This window comes from Mesocricetus auratus, unplaced genomic scaffold (assembly GCF_017639785.1).
Source record: "Mesocricetus auratus isolate SY011 unplaced genomic scaffold, BCM_Maur_2.0 Super-Scaffold_100013, whole genome shotgun sequence".
Classification (NCBI taxonomy): domain Eukaryota; kingdom Metazoa; phylum Chordata; class Mammalia; order Rodentia; family Cricetidae; genus Mesocricetus; species Mesocricetus auratus.
Window position 1 is genome coordinate 6,109,541 of NW_024429196.1, and position 20,369 is coordinate 6,129,909.

The following is a 20,369-nucleotide window of genomic DNA, read 5'->3' on the forward strand; positions in this document are numbered from 1 at the left end:
TCTCAGCACTTGAGAGGCAGAAGCAGGCAGACCTCTGTGAGTTCAAGGCCAGCTTAGTCTACAAAGAAGTTCAGGCCAACCAGGGCTACATAGTGAGATCTGTCCAGCAAAATAAAAGTCGAAAAAGTCTAAGCCCTTCTGTTTTCTTTCTTTCTTGGTTTGCTTGTTTGCAGCGTGAGTAGGACCTAAGACTTTATGTATCCTGCTCTGTCACGGTGCTTTGTGCCATGCCCACTCTGTGTCAGTGTCCACTTTTCCTCTTTAGTAGAATAAGGAGCCAGGTTCACTGATCTCCACTGTCACAGCTCTCAGCGCTCAGACATCTACGGGATCCTCAGAGATGGCAGTCCCTCCCTTCACGAGCGTGCACTCTCACCTGCATCTTTCTGAGTTCAAACCCACCTAAGGACAAGAGTGTTTCCATCACAGGCAGATGCTGCAGCTGGACAGGTGGAATTGTACTCTCGTTTTCAGGATGAGAACAAGGCTATGTGGCTTGGAAATGGACATGAACTTGACATGGAATAGACAATGGAGGGTGTGGTGATGCAATATTGTGAACGTATCTTTTATATTCTAAGATACTGGAACTTTCCCTGGACCCCTCAGCAAAAGTTAGTAATATACCTTGAGGTCACTGAAAACTTACAATTGCTGCCCTACTGTGTACTCAGCCTCCTTGTCTAATCTGCTTTTAGGAGAACAATTTAACCATCAACCTGACTTGGCTTTTCCCCTGTAATCAACTTTTACAACCTAAACTAATGCATAGCTATAATCTGAAGTTATGTACTCTTCCATGAGCATGGCCCAGATAATGCATGTGTATCATTTGCTGAAAGCAACAAATACAGAAGCTGAAAGCAATATTCTAAAATAAATATCCATTTATGGATATTGATTGACAAGCAATGATGCTTATAGTACTGTTTGTTGTCTGGGTCAGTTGGCATCAGTCAGAGCCAGCTGACTTAATCCTTGTAAAAACTGTTAAAGATGTTTGTAAATTCCTTCCCCCCATGTGATACTTTCTGTGCTGTTCAATAAATATAGACCAAAGTCCTTTGTTAGGGACAGACACCCAGTTAGAAAAGGTTGGGGAGAGTGACACAGATTCACAAGACAGCCTCCAGGCAGGCACAAATTCAGACTCACAAAACAGAGGACAAAGCTATAGGAAACAGCAAGTAAAGAACTTAAATCTGGTTTCACCCTCAGCTAAATGACTCCAAGGGGAAGCACTTTTATTTCTTTCCTTAATGCAATATTGATACATTAGTGGTGATTTGGAGTTAATCATTAATGCATTTAAAGAGTTATTTATTTATCTTATGTATATGCATCCTCTGTCTGTACATATGTGCCTTTATGCCAGAGAAGGCATCAGATCCCACTATAGATGGTTGTGAGCCACCATGTGGTTGCTGGGAATCGAGCACAGGACCTCTGGAAGAGCAGTCAGTGCTCTTAACTGCTGAGCCATCTCCCCAGCCCCCATTAGTGCATATAATATATGCAGTAGGACTGTTGATTCTCCCCTAATCAGGTCTCCAGATGTATAGTCCTTAAGGTGGAATACAGTGGGGCACACCTGTACTCACTCAGTACACTGTCATCACTCAGGTGACTGAGTCAGGAAGATCTTGAGTTCAAGAGCAACTTGGTTTATATAGAAAGATGGCCACACACACACACACACACACACACACACACACACACAATTTATCCATAGCTGTCTTGCTGTCTTGTTAAATGGGGACATCAAAGTCTTACCCACCAGGATGTATGCAGAGATGTGAATGCAAATGTTCATGCATGTGTTCAGGGGCAAACAGGTGACATTCACTTCACACTCTGCCTTCTTTTCTGAGACAGAGTCTCTCACTGAACAGGGAACTTACTGGTTCAGCAGGTTGGCTGAACAGCAAGCACCTGAGATCCTAACATCTCTGCCTCCCCAGTGCAAGAATTACAGGGATGTGCCCCCACACCTAGTTTTTTTTTTAAATAAGGAATCAGACAGAGAGCTTTATTACAAGTACAGTGAGCAATTTACCACATGAATTATATCCCAAATCGATAACTCAAAGCTCCCTCCAGTAGTGAACTATAGAATTCCACTTACTGCTGTCAGTGAACAGGAGTACTGCTGATTGGAGAAGCCCTATTCATTTCCTGAGCTATGACAAAAGGCAAGTCACCAAAGGATGTTGGGGGAAGTCCTGTGTATTTGTCAATAAAGTACTGTTGAGCCAATAGGAATCTAGATGGGTGGGACTAGGAGTCCAGGAGGATTCTGGGAAGGAGAAACACGGAGAGTCAAGATGTAATGTCATGGGGGTAGGAAGCCCGGAACCATTCTCCGGTAAGAGAAATACTTAGATTAACAATTATGGGGTAATTACTTAAGTCAGAGCTAGCCAGTAAGAAACAAGCAAGGCCAACAGCTTCATAATTAATATAGCCTCCTGTGTGTTTATTTGGGAACTACAATGCGGCAGAGCCCAGGCGACTGGCGGGTGATAAACCAAAGCGGCTAGCAAAAGGAAAAGCTTCTCTTAACAAAATGGTGATCAGGAGTGGGATGATGAATTTCCACGTAGAATGACAAAAGCTTTAAAGGAATTTTAGGAACGGAGAGAAGCACAGATTTTTGGTAGCAGCATTTTTCTCAGGTGTGCTCTGTTTTGCTAGCCACAAGCCGAGATTCACGCAGCTCGCTTACTGGAGTCTTCCTGACTCGGCATAAAAAGAAAAAGAAAAAGAAAACCAACAAGGTTCTTTTAAGAGACTCTGCTAACGATTGAAAGATGTGTACATACAGCTGGAAGTGGCAGCTTTTGCTGGATGTCAGCATGGACTGAGGCGGTAAACTGGAGTCACGCTTATGCCCGCCATCTTGAAACGGCAGTTTAAAACAGCCGCGGTTTTACAGATAAGACACGTGGCCAGAAAAACATAAAGATTTACAGTAAAGTCAGACTTGGATGAAGAAAATCTCTAAAGGTTTACAGTGTGTTTAAAAATATACGTGAGATTGAGAGAGAAAATGAAACGGCAAAGTGGTAAATAAATACAAAAGCCGGCGTTGTGGTGGCGCACGCCGGTAGGATTTACTCCAGAGGCAGAGGCAGGCGGATTTCAAAAGAGAAACCCTGTCTCAAAGAAAAATAAATAAAAGTAAAAGAAATAAAGTAATAATAAATAAATAAATAAGCCAAGTAAAGATGGAAAATACGCAGAGAGTCTGGATACTGTACGCTATTATGTTTTTCAGTTTTTCATTGCTAAGGAAGGAACAACTAAAGTGCACTTGATTATAAATGCTGCTGAATTAATCCAACTTCTATCTTTTAAAAATGCCTTGACTTCAAAATTTAAGTATAAGGATATGTTACTTGGGAAAGGAGATTTTGCTTATGTTTCCACAGAAAATGAAAAGCTGAGGATTCCTTCCAGACTTCTGTGGTTTGACGAACCAAGACCCCCGGAAGCAGTGGACCAGGTGTTCCAACAATTGAAACAGCTAAGATGATGCAGCTTTACAGACCCCGAAAATATGGACATATACAGGTTTCTGAGTTTTGTCATGATCCCCATGGTATAAACAGCGCCCCCTTCCAGCAGGAAGCAGTTTGGAATGAGCGACGTCCCAATTCCCATCTTGTTTATAAATCTTTGTTTTCATTTAAATGGGATTGTTTATAATTGGCTAATGATCACAGCTGATCTCTTGTTAATGGTAAAAAGGGGAATTATGGTATGGGTATGGTTTTTCATTTATTGATACAAATTCAAGGTCAATTTTGTGATGTGTATATTTCTCCTCTTGATTAAGTATTGTGCTTATACTGATCTTTTAAAATGTAATGCATAATTGAATACAGACTATAGATAGTTACTTATAATAGAATTTATAGTTAGGTAAGTTAGATTTTCTAGATATACAGAAATATATTTGAGATAAACAGTCTTCAAACCTCTCAAAGACCTTCAGAAAATGGCATTTAAAATGGTTTAGGGTTTTTCTTGACAATGAGAAATGTCTGCTCCTGGCAGCACCAATTACGTCTGAGAGGAAGATGGGCATCGAAGAAACTTGTTATGGAGTTTGCTTTCAACATGGCAAGATTAGCCATTTGGGCAAGAAACTGCTCTTGCCTAGACTGCTTGACTGTTGCTGTATAAACTGGACATGCAGGACCCACAGAAAAGTGACTGCTAAACTCAGTCTTACAGGGTTCCTGCTTCATAGAAGAGTCTACCAGACTTTCTACAGGACAGAGAAATGACTGACAGACTGCCAATGCAGATGGACAGTTTGAAATTTCCTGCTTTGCTGAGAAATCTTCTGGACACATTGTGGCCTATGGGCTGAAGATGGATGCCCCAACGTTACAGAGGAACTTCGGGTGACTGTCCAGGCAGTAAGATGTCTCTGTCAATCCTAGTGTTTATATATTATCCTTCTGTGGTCTTTGATGAAGTTGAAGATAGATAGTTATAATTATAGTTTTCCTTAGTTATGATAAAAGATAAGCTACATATAGAACTTTGGACTCACAAGGATGGGATGGATGATATTTTCTTTAAATCTTGCTAAAATATTGTAACTATGTTCTTATTTGATAACTGTTCTGTTATACACAATTTGACTGTGTTAAAGTTAAGACCTTTCTTTTTGTTTAAACAGAAAAGAGGAGATGTTGGGGGAAGTCCTGTGCATTTGCCAATAAAGTACTGTTAAGCCAATAGGAATCTAGATGGGTGGGACTAGGAGTCCAGGAGGATTCTGGGAAGGAGAAACACGGAGAGTCAAGATGTAATGTCATGGGGGTAGGAAGCCCGGAACCATTCTCCGGTAAGAGAAATACTTAGATTAACAATTATGGGGTAATTACTTAAGTCAGAGCTAGCCAGTAAGAAACAAGCAAGGCCAACAGCTTCATAATTAATATAGCCTCCTGTGTGTTTATTTGGGAACTACAATGCGGCAGAGCCCAGGCGACTGGCGGGTGATAAACCAAAGCGGCTAGCAAAAGGAAAAGCTTCTCTTAACAAAAGGAGAAGGCAGGGAGAGAAAGACTCTCATGAACCCCTGACACCTCCCAAAAATCAAACACCAATATCTCGTCCACTGACAGCCTCAGCCCTTCTTCCCTCCCCTCTTCTGCTTAGTGTGAAACTCTGAGCTCCACAAGCAACAGGCGAGTCCTGACTCTAGAAGAGAAAGTGGATTCTGAATGGCTAAAGCATCTGGATTAAAAAGAACTCATAGAAGCTGTCCAGAAGCCATTTAGGTAGCTGCCCTCACAGTGCCCTTAGAATCAAGCCCAAACAGCAGATGGCTCCCCAGACCTGAAAGCCATCCTTACTGAAGGATGCTAAGGAACAAATGACCAACATAGGTAACCTAGCCGTGCCAGGAGAGGACTGTTCCCAGCCCAGAAAGACTGCCCAAGGCATGTGGGTAGCAAGGACACAGCCAGTGTGGCATGAAAATAGAGCATATAATATCGATTATTATTATGTATTACTATTATAAAATAACAAGTCTAATTCTTGTCTAATGGTCCTGATCTAAAATGTCACCCATTCTTACTCTCAGATGCTGACATGGATAGTATTTTTTTTTTGAGACAGGGATACTCTGTGTAGCCCTGACTGATCCAAATCTTGCTCTATAAACCAGGCTGGCTTCTAACTCAGAGATCTAACTGCCTCTGCCTCCCAATTGCTGGGACTAAAGGAGTGTGCCACCACAGCCCAGCTGTCTTTGGACCTTATAATGTCAATGCTACCATTATCTCTTAGCTCTAAAGGTCTAAAATCAAGCTTGAAACCACAATAAAATCCTGACATCTACAACTGACTATCGGTTTTTCAATCAAAATGTGAAAGTTGTTTTTAGGGGGTTGGAGAGATGTCTCAGCAAGTCAAGAGAATGAGGATCTTCCAAAGGAACTGAATTCAGTTCCCAGCACCCATGTCAGGTAGCTTTGAACTCCCTGTAACTCCCAGCTCCAAGGGACCCAGTACCTTCTTCTAGCCTCCTTGGACATGTGCAGACATGCATGCACATATACACAAAAACATTAGTAAAGATTATTCTTTTTTTTTGGTTTTTTGAGACTAAAGATTATTCTTAATGAAGACATTTTAATGAGCACAAAAAATTGGCTTTTTTTCCACCCATGTGTCTTCATGTCTGAGCAGTGAGCAAGTATCACTTTCATCATTTAATAAAAGTAGTAATAATGGGCATCCCATCTTTGAAATAGGCAAGCACTGACAAGCATAACACACAAGGATCCAGGCCTCAGGCTGTCTGCTCTGGTGAGAGTCCAAGGTTTTAATGTGAGGTGGGTTTTACTAGTGTGCCCATTTCTGTGCTCCCAACAAAAAGAAAAATCAACAAGAATAACTTCATTTCAGAAACGGAGGAACTATGAATTAAGTTTGTAACAGAGCCCCAGCCTTGGCGCTCCTCTCTGAAACCCCTCCCCTCTCATCTCAAGTAGCACCTAGCTCTGTGCAGCCATGTCCTAGGGCTCGGCCCTGCAAAGTGACTGTCGAACCAAAACTCTCCACCTCACAGGCTTCCAGCAAGTTCAAATGTTAAAGCATTCAGTAAGTCCTTCTTTGAGGTTTGAGCTAAGATGTCATCATGATACATTCTTTCAAAGTTTAAAATGCCTTTTTTTTTTTTTTTTTTTTTTTGGTTTTTTGAGACAGGGTTTCTCTGTGGCTTTGGAGGCTATCCTGGAACTAGCTCTTGTAGACCAGGCTGGTCTCGAACTCACAGAGATCCACCTCCCGAGTGCTGGGATTAAATAAAATGCCTTTTTATTTGAGAAGTTTTCATAATTCATTGTTCTTCTGCAAAAGGACATCACAAAATAGGACCTTATAAAATACAAACAAAATTAGTGTGTCTCAAAGTTCTTTCTGCAATTTATTCTTATTTTTTAGGACCTATAATTGTGAAAACGTAGGCTAGAGGTATGACTGAGTGATGGAGTGCTTGCCCATCATGCACAAAGCCCTGAGTTTAATCCCTAGGACTGCATATAGATAGGTAGGTAGGTAAACAGACAGGTGGTAGATGGATGACAGATAGATAGATAGATAGATAGATAGATAGACAGACAGACAGATAGACAGACAGATAGACAGACAGATAGATGATAAAGATAGATATAGAAGCTACGAATTGAGATATATGCTATATTATTACCTATGACCCTCTTAACCTCATCTCCACCTGATGCCTTCCCTTCAACCAGTGATTAGGGACTCCTGCACCTGGGTGCTAAGCCTCCATCCTTATTTAACAACCTGGGCAACAGGCAAGATGACCACAAGCATTGCTGTGTCAAAGGGAAGATGAGGACTGCAGCACCAGCCCCACCCAGGTTAGGGGAGCGGCCATCAAAGGTCAGGAGCAAGTTCCTGCTCCATGCAGTCTGTGCAAACATGGTACCTGGCATCTGCATGCTGGCATCAGCCCCCAAGTTCCAGACACCCTGCTTCATTGATCCTAGGAAAACACTCTCAGTGCAAAAGGCAGTAATTTCAGCCTGTTTTCTCTCTCTCTCTCTCTCTCTCTCTCTCTTTATAAACAAAAGAGAAAACTGAGGATTGGGGTGACAACTCATAAAATGGGTTTCTCATTCAGGGCTCTTTTTGCTGTGGACAGAGTCCTGACCGAACATCATCAGTCTCCATGCAGGATGCCAAATGTCTTTTTTTTTTTTTTTTTTTTTTTTTTTTTTGGTTTTTATGAGACAGGGTTTCTCTGTATTGTTTTCGAGGCTGTGGGTCCAGCCCAGCCTTGAACTCACAGCGATCCGCCTACCAAATGTCTTTTAAAATATCCTGTTGTCCAGACTCTAACCAATTCATTCTGGCATTCCCTTATCAACCCTAGTTGTTTAGGTCTTGCATGGCCAAAATAGTAATTAAGGACCCGTGCATAGTGAAGCACACCTGTAATCCCAGCGCTTGGGAGAATAGCAAGTTGGAGGCCAGCCTGGGGTATGCAGTGGGTGTAAGGCTAGCCTAGACAAGAAAGAGGTTTTTGAGAAGCTGCTGTGTATCTCAGACATTAGACCAACGACCTCGTGTCCCCCACCACATTAAACCCTTTAACAACCCTACTGAAGAAGTAGGGAAATCAGCCCCATTTTACAAATCGGGAAACTGAGACATGAGTCTAGGACACCCCACTACCCATGCCGTGTTTTCCAACTCCCACTTGTAAAAATGTCTTCACACAACCTAGTTAAGGAGACAGAGGCTGGCGATTAGTGTTCCTTTCACAGATGATTAAAATGAAGCTCCAGGCGCTAAAAGAAGCGCCTAAGTCCCTTGCCTTCTCTCCTTCAGCATCGCATGCCCAAGCTACAAAGCCTCAGTCTCAGGCAGGGTTCCATGCTTGGTTTTTGCTACGTTTTGATTTTGGTTTTTGAGATAGTGTCTCATTATGTAGCCCTGGATGTCCTGGGAAATCTCTGCAATTCTCTAGTCTCAGTCTTTCGAGTGCTGGTATTAGAGGCATGTGCTGCAATCATGCTCCTTTCCCCAGCTTTCTGACAGTGAGTTGATGAGGTCTCTTCGTTACTGAAAAGCGGCCACCCACTTAACTTGATGTCATCACTGGAGTTTGGTAGGTGGCCCAAGCTGATAGAGGAAATGGAGTGGGTCCGTTCAGTCTGAGCTGCCCTGCGCGTCACAGTCCACAATCGGAAGTGGGCGGCAAGCAGTCCCCAGGAGGTGGGGGCTGCAGTTCTCCACACCTCTCCCAACATCGCCCTGCGTTCCCGCAGATTCTGCGCCGGCCACCCGAGACTGGCTGTAGGGAGTCCGGGGACCACCTCACACTCGCGCGCACCCCACGTCTGTCATGCCACCCGGACACACGCGGGGAATGGAGAGACCGCGCGCGCGCGCTCTCCTCTGACTGCGCTCCTGGGCCACAGGGCTGGGACATGCTAGGACGAGAGCTGCAGTGGCAGCTGGAGACGCGACCGCACTCACCCTGAACACCCCCTCCCTGCCTCGGTTTCCCTCCCCTGCACCAGGGCGTGTAGGACCAGAGTTGTAACCCGAGCCACGCCCGGGTTTCGGCAGGCCGCGTTCGCCCTCCTCGTAACTCCCGGGCCCTACCTGCGCCATGGCTCCGGCCGTGGACCGGAGCGCCCCGGGGACCCCCGCCCTGCATCGTGCCGCCTGCTGCGCCCGTGACCGCGGCGCTGGCGGCCGCAGGAGGTGGTGGGAAACGGGCAGGGGGCCGAGCCGAGGGGAGGCTCCTTCCTCCTTGCCAGGGACGCCGCTTCCTCTCCAGCCTCGGCCCCTTGCACGCCCGCACGCGCGCGCCGCCCCTCGCGGCTCCCAGACCGCAGGACTCAGAAAGTTTTGCTTTTCACTTGCTGGAAACCAAGAGGGGAAGTGCGATGATGGGGCAGGGTGTCCAGGGACCAAAAGACTGAGCGCTTCCCCCAGACCCTGGTAAGGATGGAGGAGAAGACTGAGACTCCTTCCTACCAAGTCGGGTGAAGCGGGAAGAAAAGTGACAGATGACTTGGGGGCGGGGGATGGGGAGCAGATGTTCAAAAACGACTTGTGACTCCAATGTTGAGAATCGCTGGCAGCGCTGGCCTGGCCTGAGCACACAGGCCTTGGCCCGTGCCAAGCTCGTGGCAGCTGGCTCACCTCCTCCATCTCTTTCCTTTGGCTCCTTCTGCAAAGCACCTGCTACAGGACAGTGGGTACAGGAAGTGCCAGTCAGAGGCCAGGCCCTTCATTATCTCGCCTCTGCACCCGGAGGCAAAAATAAACCTACAAAACTGAACTGCATGAAGTAGTCAGCCTGAAGCCAAAGGCCTGGAGCCCTAGCTGTGGATGGAGACTGGGGCAGAGTGGAACATTGTGAAGAAGCATGGGAGGGTTTCTGCAGGAAGGGAGGCACCTGTGACAGCCAGAAGAGGGGCAAGGCCCTGGGAGAAGTGGTGTGAAGTACATTGCCTGTAACCTAACGGGGGGGCCTGTGGGACAGCGCAGGTGGATGGGGCTGAAGTTAATAAAGACATAAGCAGAGAGTGGATTTAGTGCAGTGGGTGACACTTGAAAACGACACTAAGTCAGGGTCCTAATCAGCTTTAACTGTCAATGTGACATCGCCTGGGGTCATGTGAGAAGAGAGCCTTAGTCCATGATTGCCTAGATCAGAGTGGCCTGTAGCATGTCTGCAAGAAATGTCTTGACAGCTAGCTGGTGTAGAAAGGCCCAGCCCGCTGTAGACCACTTACTAAGGTGGGCAGCCTTGAACTGTGTAAGAGAGCCAGCTGAACAGACGCCTACCTGTGAGCCAGCTGGCAAGCACCACCCTCCATGCATCCTGCTGTACCTCCTTGGCGTAAAGTGAGTTCTTGGTTGGAGGTTAATGCTGTGTGGAATAGCAAGCAAGTCCCTGCCTTGACTCCCCTCAACGATGGGCTGTGATCTGGAGATAGAAGCTAAAATTAACCCTTGCCTCCCCTGAGAGGCATCCCACAGAAAACTTAGTTGAATTGATCAACCTGCCATAGAAGACTCCCAGATATATCTGACCCACACCCAAGGATAGCTAGGAATACCTCGAAAATACATAACATAAACTGTCTTAAGATGGGGCTGGAAAGCCGGGCGGTGGTGGCGCACTCCTTTAATCACAGCACTCAGGAGGCAGAGGCAGGTGGATCTCTGTGAGTTCGAGACCAAGCCTGGTCTACCGAGTGAGTTCCAGGACAGGCTTCAAAACAACACAGAGAAACCCTGTCTCGAAAAAAAAAATGGGCCTGGAAAGATGCCCGGCAGTCTAGAGCCTATGCTGTTCTTGCAGAGAACCAGAGTTCAGTCTCACAGCATTTATATTGAGCAGTTCACAACTACCTGTCACTCCAGCTCCAGAGCATTGATCAGATGCCCTCTACTGGTTATCACTGGTACCCACACACACAGACATGCACACTACACAATGTGAAAGGAAAACATTTTTTTAACTTAAAATATCAGAATCAGATTCTTTAACTCAACTGCCACCTTGTTTGTAAGTACCTGCATACACACATACTCACATACGCACACACACCAGGAGGTGACCTCAAGCAGGGGACCTCAAGAACCAAGTAAATGGGTAAATGGGTGGCATGTTCTGAAGTTAGTAGCCAGCCTCTTTCTCCAGTTGCGCTGTTGTTACCCCATGCATTCGAGAGCATGGCAGCAGGGATAAATATGACATGTGGGCTCAGCAACTTAGATCTCTATTCAACAAGGCCCACCCAGCCTCAGCAGCCACTGTGCCTGATCTGCCAGCAGCAAAGATCAACACAGAGTCTCCAACACATCACCGCTCCCTGATGGTCAGCCAGCTTCGTGCCCTGTAACCCAGGAGAGAATACGTGGGAGACATTGCCATAGGCATAAACATATGTATTTTAAATAAGTTAATTGGTTTAGAACATGAATATCTGAAGCCTTGCTGAGAGGTTTGTCCACCATTGCACATTGCACAATGCATGGTGATGGGCCACACTGGTTAGAGTCCCTGTCGTGCCAGAGTTGGAAGACAGTAGGATGACCTTCTGAAGTCTCCCTTATAGCTTCAGGGAAGTACGGTATCCAGAAAGGCCGTCTGTATGCTCTGGGAACCATTGTCCAGTGTGGCAGACTGGACTCTTGGGCCCAGAGTCGAGAGGTGGGTGAAGAAGTAGTGGCACTCCCTGTTCACCCTTGATCTACTGGCGACGTGTGCACATCCCATCTCCACGGTCGCATGCCCTGATAGCCAGTGTTGTGATGTTCCTCCACCCCCAAAGGGTGACACTGTTTTAATTAAGCCTCTTAACTGTAATTAACCACAACCAATATAATCCAAGCTAAGTACAGGAGTTCTGCTAAGGATCCAGGCAGTTCACAGAGTCAGGAAGCATGGGTAGGCAGTGCTCTGCAAAGACCAGAGTTAGCCTGAGGATGCCAGAGATCCTGGCAGTACCATCACTGCTGCTCTTCTGGTAACTCCTGTTTCTCATTACTCCTGGCTTCCAGTCACATGCAGGAATGACCCACTTGGAGCTAACTCCAAACCTCCAGGAGATCCTGCTTGGTCCAGTGGAGGTTAGAGCCTACAACTCACACCTCCAGGGTATCCATATGGAGCAACATAGGAACACAGGATAACACAGGGGTGAGGGGACTCTATGAGCAAGACAGCCATCTCAAAACTCATCTATACTAAATGTTGTGGTGAGGACCAGCCACTGTGAGTCCTGCTGCTTGCAAGCTAACAAGTGGCACCTTTAGTTCCTCTGCTTTTGACTGATTCTGGATGCTGAGGTATGTGTCTCCACACAAAGGTCACTGAGCACACAGCGAGAGGATCATTGCTCTATCCGCAAGTTGACTATTTTTGGAAAGCTCTCCCTCTTCTTCGTGAGAGCAGAGATGGGGCAGCCTCAAAGAATAAGTAATATCTGAGGCCACAGCCCAGAGTCTGTACCCATCACTGGCCAAGTTGTCAGTTGCTCTTCATATAGAAATTACATAATCCCACACATCACATTTGCCTGTGATATGCATATTAAAATCAAGAGGTATGCATCTGAGGCAAGAACCATGAGCTCAGAGGACAAAATGTAAAACTCTCTTCCAAGTCAGTGCATTTCAAAAGTCACATTTGAGAACCCAGGACTCTCTTAGGAGTTGATTAGGTAACAAGGCACACTCATACATGTTGGGTACTGCTCTACCCAGATCAAGTGTGTTACATTTATTTCACCTTTACAGACAACTCAGGCAGTGAGGATAGAACTTACTGGAGCTCTTGTGAGAGGCACAGCAGTAGGTGTGGCATGAGAGTAGGAACTGGAGAGGGCAGAATCCAGCATATGAGAGAAGCCAGTTGACAATACAAGACTGGAAACCCCTCCCCACCTGTGTGACACATGGCAGACACAGCATGTGCAAAAAAAAAAAAATGCAGTGCATAAGTGGCCAGAGAAAGGGGCTGGAGAGATGGCTCAGCAGTTAAGAGCACTGCCTGCTCTTCCAGAGGTCCTGAGTACAATTACCAGTAACCACATGGTGGCTCACAACCGTCTGTAATGAGATCTGGTGCCCTCTTCTGGCCTGCAGGCATACATGCAGGCAGAACACTATATACATAATAAATAAATAAATCTTAACAAAAATAAAAATAAATGGCCAGAGAAAGCATGACCTAGGAAGGGTGGTGAACACCACAGCGGCTACCGTTTCCTCAGTTCACTGACCTACCCCCACTTTCAGGAGTGTGCTGCCTTGCCTTCCCTCTGGTTCTTTCCTCTCTTTCTTCTTCACCTTATTACTACTATTCCTTTTCCGGGGGTGGGGGGCATATACATGCTACAACATGCATATGGAGTCAGAGGACCAACTCTCATTGGTCAGTGCTCTTCTTCCACCGTAAGGGTTCCATAGAATGCATTCAGGCTGTCAGGGTTGACAGCAAGTGCCTTTACCAGTTGAGCTGTCTCCCAGGCCCAAACCATCTCTATTTCTCACAGTGTGTTCCTGGTGCAGTCCTTTGTCCCGAGGCATAAGCACCTGGAAACTTTAGTGGGTACCCCATACTCCTGAATTCAGCTCAGTTGCTGTAACTCAGAGATTCAAACCCAGACAATCAGGCTGTGGAAGACAGGTGTCCAACTCGTAGGACACACTGAACTAGACAAAAAATGACAGTGATTTGCTTCTCTGTAGTGAGACCTATTTGTGACCCACGGTGATGGGAGGATAATGTGGGTGGTGAGAGCCATACCTGGCAGGCGTTGGGTTCACTTTCCTCCTCGGGGTCTAGTCCTAAGCTCTTTGAGAAGTCATGCCCTCTTCATCAAGCAGCCTCCAGCTAGAGATGGTTAGAATGTGCTAGCTAAATTGGGATGGTGACAGGAGGCAGACTGGGAGATTTATCCCTCAAGGGTCCCGTGCATTCTCAGTCTGGCAAGACAGATAGCCCAGGGCATTCCCAGCTCTCAGGGCTGGTGTAAGAAGGTCCTCATGAGGAACAATGGCAAGGCTTAGACAATTCTGGGAAATTTAATAATCTTAAAGAGATCTTTCTTTTTAAAAAAAGAAAATAATAAACTTGAATGAATTGGAGAAGAGTAATCTGTCTTCAACCCCGGAAATAGCATAGACAGCATGAAGACTCCCATCTGTGAATGCCAGGAAGGAGGAAGTGGCTTCCCACTCGGAGCAGAATCAGATAACAGTCACAAAGGACACCATGGTGGCTTAGGCTAACACATCACAGAAGCAGCCATCCTTTAGTGTTGTCAGAAATCCATCTTAGGAAGATGAGCATGAGGCACTAGAGGAGACTTCAGACTTCCAGAAATTTCCCAGAAATCCACTCCACTTCCTAACGCAGACTCATCTTCACTTGTGGGTGACTGGCTTTGCCAGAGGTTTGTTTTCAAAATGGGTTGATGTCATCAAATGGCTAAGGCTGTTAGGAAAGGGTCTTTGAACTTTATTCTGCGTAGACATGCAATGCTCAATCTGTGAGCCCACTTTTGCCTCGACTTATCACAGTGATCTTGGGGGGTGGTTGGTTGGTTGGTTGGTTTGGAGTGTTTCTTGCTTACTCGTAAAAGGTCTCAGATATGACAGAGGATGACATAAAGACAGACGCATCCAAGTTTAGGTCACTATCTCAGGACCATATGGGACAAAAACCCATCTATGCCACACAGGTAAGAAACCTCGAGCTCCACACCCTGGTCATCTGGGTGTCATCTACTTGAGATGGAGCCTAATACCTTGGCAGATAGGGAGGACATGCTCAGCAAAGTCCCCATCATCTGAGCCATCTGGCAGGAGCAGGGCTCACCTCACCCTATTGGTATCTTTGGACATCCTGGGGCTTAGGGGACAATTCCGTTCTAAAGTGATCCATCCAAGCAAGGCTTATTGCTGGAAAGTCTGGACCTGTTTGTTTACAGAAAGGAGGAATAACACATATGGATAGAGACTTAAAACAGAAACTGACTGGGCTGGGGAGAGGACAGCTCAGTTGGTAGAGTGTTTACCTTTTACTCACAAAGCCCTGGGTTCCATCTCCAGAGCCACGTAAGTCAGGCACAGTTGATGTATGTACACACTGTAGGTCAGCATTCAGGAGGTGAGAGCAAAACATCAGTCATCTGAGGCCAACCTGGGCTACAAGAAACCCTGTCTCCAAAACTAAAAAATAAGTAAACATTCATCCAGAGTTACCAGCATTCTCTCTGTGTTTCTGAACTTTTCCTGGAAGGTCTGGTGAGGCTCATGTGATGTTCTGTAGCTTGTAGAGCGGGGCCAAGGTCAGTTGTGGCATCTCATGGGTTGGGTAACAGCACACGTTAGTGGCTAGGTACAAGTCACAGGGACCTCCGCTCTCTGGGAGATGTACAGAGACACATTAAAAAAGAAAGAAAGAAAAAAGTCTGTTGGGGGCTGGGGAGATGTTCCGGGGTTAGGAGCACTGGCTGCTCTTTTCCAGAGGACCTGGATTAAGTTCCCATCACACACATGGCAGCTGACAACTGCTTGTCATTCCAGTTCTAGGGGACCTAACATCATTTCTGGCCTCCACAGACACTGTATGCGCACAGTACACAGACTTACGTGCAGGAAAAAAAACCCATAAATAAATAAAGAAATAAAAAATGTTCAAGTATTTTGGGCTCAGAAGTGTGTAGAGGGCAAATCCACAGTGGGCTGGAACGGCTGCAGACAACTTCCCAGAGAAGAGAAGAGAAGAGAAGAGAAGAGAAGAGAAGAGAAGAGAAGAGAAGAGAAGAGAAGAGAGAGATGAATTACAAAAGACACGCAAAGATTGACATGTGAGTGAAGAAAGAGAAATGTGAATGGATGGACCTCTGGAAGTCTGCGAGGTGAATTTTAGTTTTCATTCATCTTCAGAGTTACATAAGGTTATCTAACAACAATAACTCTAAATGTCTTCTTACTTCTTCACATTTGTATATAATACTATTTTACCATCATTGTCAAAAATTAACCCCTTCAACGCTTCCCCTATCTGTATTCAGGAGGTTTGGTTTGGTTTCAAGTTTTCAGAGCAGTATATCACCCTATTAATCCAGGTTGGCTTAGATCTCATTATATTCCTCCTAAGGTGGCCTTGAACACTAAGATTACAGATATGAGGTCCTATTTATATTTTTAATTTTTTTCTTCTTTTCTGCACAAAGTGACAAAGTGCTGGGATCAAAGTTGTGTGTGTGTGTGTGTGTGTGTGTGTGTAATTCTTTTTACATTTATTCAATGGAGAGTCCGTGTGCTATAGCACAAATGTGAAGGAGAGACAAATTTGCCAGGGATTGAACCCTGGTCGTCATACATAGCAGCAAGCATCTTTACCTACTGAGCCATTTCACCAGCCCCTTCTATTTTTATACAAGATTCTTTACATTTTAAAAACTTAAAATACATTTTATAATAGTATTATCACATGACAACATGCATGTAGGTTTTTTGTTTGGTTTAGTTTTTGGTTTTCATTTTTTTGGTTTTGGGGGTTTTTTGGGTTTTTTTTGTTTGTTTGTTTTTTGAAACAGGGTTTCTCTGTGTAGCCCTGGCTGTCCTGGAACTCACTCTGTAGAACAAACTAGCCTCAAACTCAGAGATTCCCCTGCATGCCTTCCAAGTGCTGAAATTAAAGGTATGCACTAGCATGTCCAGCCCTAAAAATGGAAGGAGACAGTGGGAGAAAATTAGAAGCAACCCCTTGCCACTAGCTCAAACAAACAGTGTAGGGTTGTTGGATTTTTTTTGTGGGGGGGAGTCTTGAGCCCATAGAAATCCATCTACCTATGCTTCTCAAATGTTAGGCCTAAGAGAATGAGCCACTACACTCAGATAGTATTTAAAATCCAAATAGGGCAGAAAAAAAAAGACTAAAGCATAAGGGGCTGCCCAAAAAGTCATCCTGAAACACCCTTGGGGTTGAGTTCTTGCAACAACCACTTCCTCGTGATAGGCTGTTATTTTTCTCTTTAACATTTTAAAAGAAATCATGAATTAAGAAACATAAATAAGTGATTTTTGTTTATATCAAAATACTTTTTTAAATTAATAAAAGGGACAAGAGTTTCTCAGAAGTAGCCACAAGGAGGCAGAAGCTGACTAAAAACCCTGCATCAGGCAGTGTCCTTGGTGACCTTTCCTTGTAGGAGTTGCTGCAAGATTGTGTCTTTTCCATGTGCCCAACACCTGGCCCCCAGACCTCTGCTTGAACTGCCTGGGGCACTCTCAACCTGTGCAGATGCAACCTCAGCATCAACCTCTCACCTTCCCTGGGAGCAGGATGAAGCCTGAAGGCAAGCGGCTGGCAACCAATGGTCAGAGAAGTAGAGTGGCTTCAGATATTGCCCCCACTAGCACAAAGGAGAGGCCTGGCTCTTCCTCCAGAGCAGAGGAATGCAGGCCCATTTCTGGCCCAGGAAAGAAAAGTCAGCCAACTTCTGCACCAGGGAGAAGAGAGAGTCCTTCCTCTATCAATACTTTAGAATCTCTTTTGCACATTGGTCTGGGCCATAGTATACAATAGACGCTCAAAAGAGACCTACCTACCAGTGTGACATGTTCCCAGATCTACAGTCATGAAGTGAGCAAAAAGGAACTTCCCAGTCCTTAGATGTTCCCTGAGCTGGCACCATGTCTAAACTCCCAGGGTAGTTGTCTCAAAGGTAAGGAAACAAGCTGGGCACATGGGAGCATACAGAAACACAAAGGTTTTGAGGTCATGGCCAGCCTGGAATACATAGGCAGACACCAGGAAAATAAAGACAAATAAGTGTGTATTCACTCTTCCTGCTATGACACACAGTCTGGAGAATAAAAACACGGAGAACAAAACAAGTGGGCAAATAAAAGAAGGTGTTTAAGTCAGAAAAGCAAACAGCAGCAGCCCAGAGGTGTTTCTTCCTACAAATTTAATGTGAGAAAATGTGTGTGTGTGTGAGAGAGAGAGAGAGAGAGGTTTAACAATCAACATTGTGTGTCTTCCTTAAATATTCTCAACTTTCAACTTTATTTTTTATTTATTGTTTTTGTTTGTTTATTTAAGACAGGGTCTCACTATGTAGCCTTGACTGGACTGGAACTCACTCTGTAGACCAGGCTGGCCTCCAACTCACGGAGATCCACCTGCCTCTGCCTCCTGAGTGCTGGGATTAAAAGCCCCACACAACTTGTCTCAATTTTTAAGTGTAATAAAACATTCATAGGGGCCATGGAAGGCCCCTATTCTTGACAGTTGAAGCACAGTCAGTGTCCTGTTGTTGGTTGTGGGGGTTTTTTGTTTTGTTTTTGTTTTCTCTTTGGCTCTTAACTCTTTTGTTCTTTGCTCTTGGGATGGGGATGGTGGGGAGGGCTGCCATTTAGCTCCCAAGTAAATTACACACAGAGTCTTATATTTACTTATGAATGCCCAGCCTTAGCTTGACTTTTTCCTGATATATTTCCTTTTTCTTAATTTAAATTATCCCACCTATCTTTTGCCTCTGGACTTTTACCTTTCTCTATTTTTGTATACTTTAGTTCTTACTCCATGGCTTACTGAGTAGTAGGATAGCTGGCCCCTTGAGTCTTCCTCCTTTTGATCCTAGATCCTTCTCCCAGATTTCTCCTATTGGCTCTCTCTGCCTGCCAGCCCTGCCACCTCCCGCCTTGCTATTGGCCGTTTAGCTCTTTATTAAACCAATCAGGTGTTTTAGACAGGCAAAGTAACACAGCTTCACAGAGTTAAGCAAATGCAACATAAAAGAATGCAGCGCATCTTTACGTCATTAAAATAAATGTTACACAGCATAAACAAATGTAACACATCTTAAAATAATATTCCACAATTGTATCCTTCTTCCCAAAACACAAAGTGAACCATCTAAGCCTCCTTTAGAGAATGAGTAACACTCAAACTCATACTTGGAAAAAAAAAGTGTCCTCTGCTGGCTGTTTACATAGGAAGAAAGCTGTCTTCCTTGGGAAGATCCAGACCCTGCAACCCTAGCATCAGGGAGAAGGCCAGTGCAAAGGCTTATGAAACATGGCTTCCTGCAGCTCTGTGCACACAGCCTCCAGGGCCTCCAGGCCCACAGAGCATGGAGAACAGGCAGCAAGCTCCAGATATTGCCTGTAGTTAAAAATGTCCTCTGCACCTCTCCTACCAGGCTGGAGTGCTGACATGGAATGCCATTAGACCAGGACCGAGAGACACCCCCCCCAAAGCTCTTAACTGAAGTACCCCCATCTTTCCCAAAACCCCTTGGCTCTGATATATTGAGGTATAGCAAGCTAGGCATAATAACTCAAACCTATCATGCCAGCACTTGAGAGACTTAAGCAGGAGAATTTCCATAAGTTTGGGGCCACCCTGGGCTACATAGAAAGTACCAAGCCAATCAGAGCTACAAAACAAGATCCTGTCTCAAAAACCACCAAACAGCAACAAAAGCCCACAGAGGGCCATTGAAATTATTCATCCAGTTAAGCACTTGTCACCAAGTGTGCTGACCTGAGTTCTAACTCTAGGCTCCATTGACAGAAGAAGAGAACTGGCTCTTACAAGCTTTTCTCCAACCTCCACGTGTGCACCATGGCACATACAAACACATTTACAAAAGACAAAAAAAAATCTGACTACTTTTAAAAAGGGGATTATTCACTGGAAACTTCTCTGTGATTATAATAGAACAAGGTAGAACTAAGTCAAAGTGTGTGTGTGTGTGTGTGTGTGTGTGTGTTTGTGTGTGTGTTCATTTGAGCATTCAGGTGCCCATGAACATGTGACTAAAAGCCAGAGGTTGAATCGGGGTACCCTTCTCTGTGACTAAAACCAAAGGTTGAATGGGGTACCCTTCTCTGTCTCTCTGCCTTGGGTTTTGAACCAGTTTCTCAATGAATTCACCACTCACTATTTAACTACGTTGGCTGACTAGGGACCCACTTACCACTCACCTCCCCTTGAAGTCAGGATACAGACACTTGGCTTTTTATGTGGTTACTGGGGATACAAACTCAAGATTCTTTGTAGCTTGAGTTCTCATTGATCTTAATAATAAAAACCCAGAGACAGATATTGGGGCTAAAGCTGAAGATCAGAGAAGCAATGTGGCCAGCCACTAGAGAGTTCTCACCTCCCCCAATGCTCAGACTGAAGGGGTGATCCTGTCCTCAGACTGCATCTGTCTCCACCAAACCTCACACAGCACTGAGCTCCTGTCTCCTCCGGCCTTATTTCCTCTCTAGTGCTGGGATTAAAGGTGTGGGAATCTCAAGTGCTGAGA

At 45.2% G+C, this 20,369-nt stretch overlaps 1 protein-coding gene across 1 annotated transcript in view; it reads right to left on the minus strand.

The window, feature by feature from the left end:
* Disc1 (DISC1 scaffold protein) overlaps positions 1-9,278 on the minus strand; it is a 211,010-nt gene extending 201,732 nt beyond the window's left edge. The window contains exon 1 of the mRNA XM_040755305.1: positions 9,169-9,278. Within this exon, the coding sequence (XP_040611239.1) occupies positions 9,169-9,223 (55 nt within the window). The 5' untranslated portion in view covers positions 9,224-9,278. The remainder of the gene's footprint in view (positions 1-9,168) is intronic.
* Positions 9,279-20,369: the final 11,091 nt, after the last annotated feature.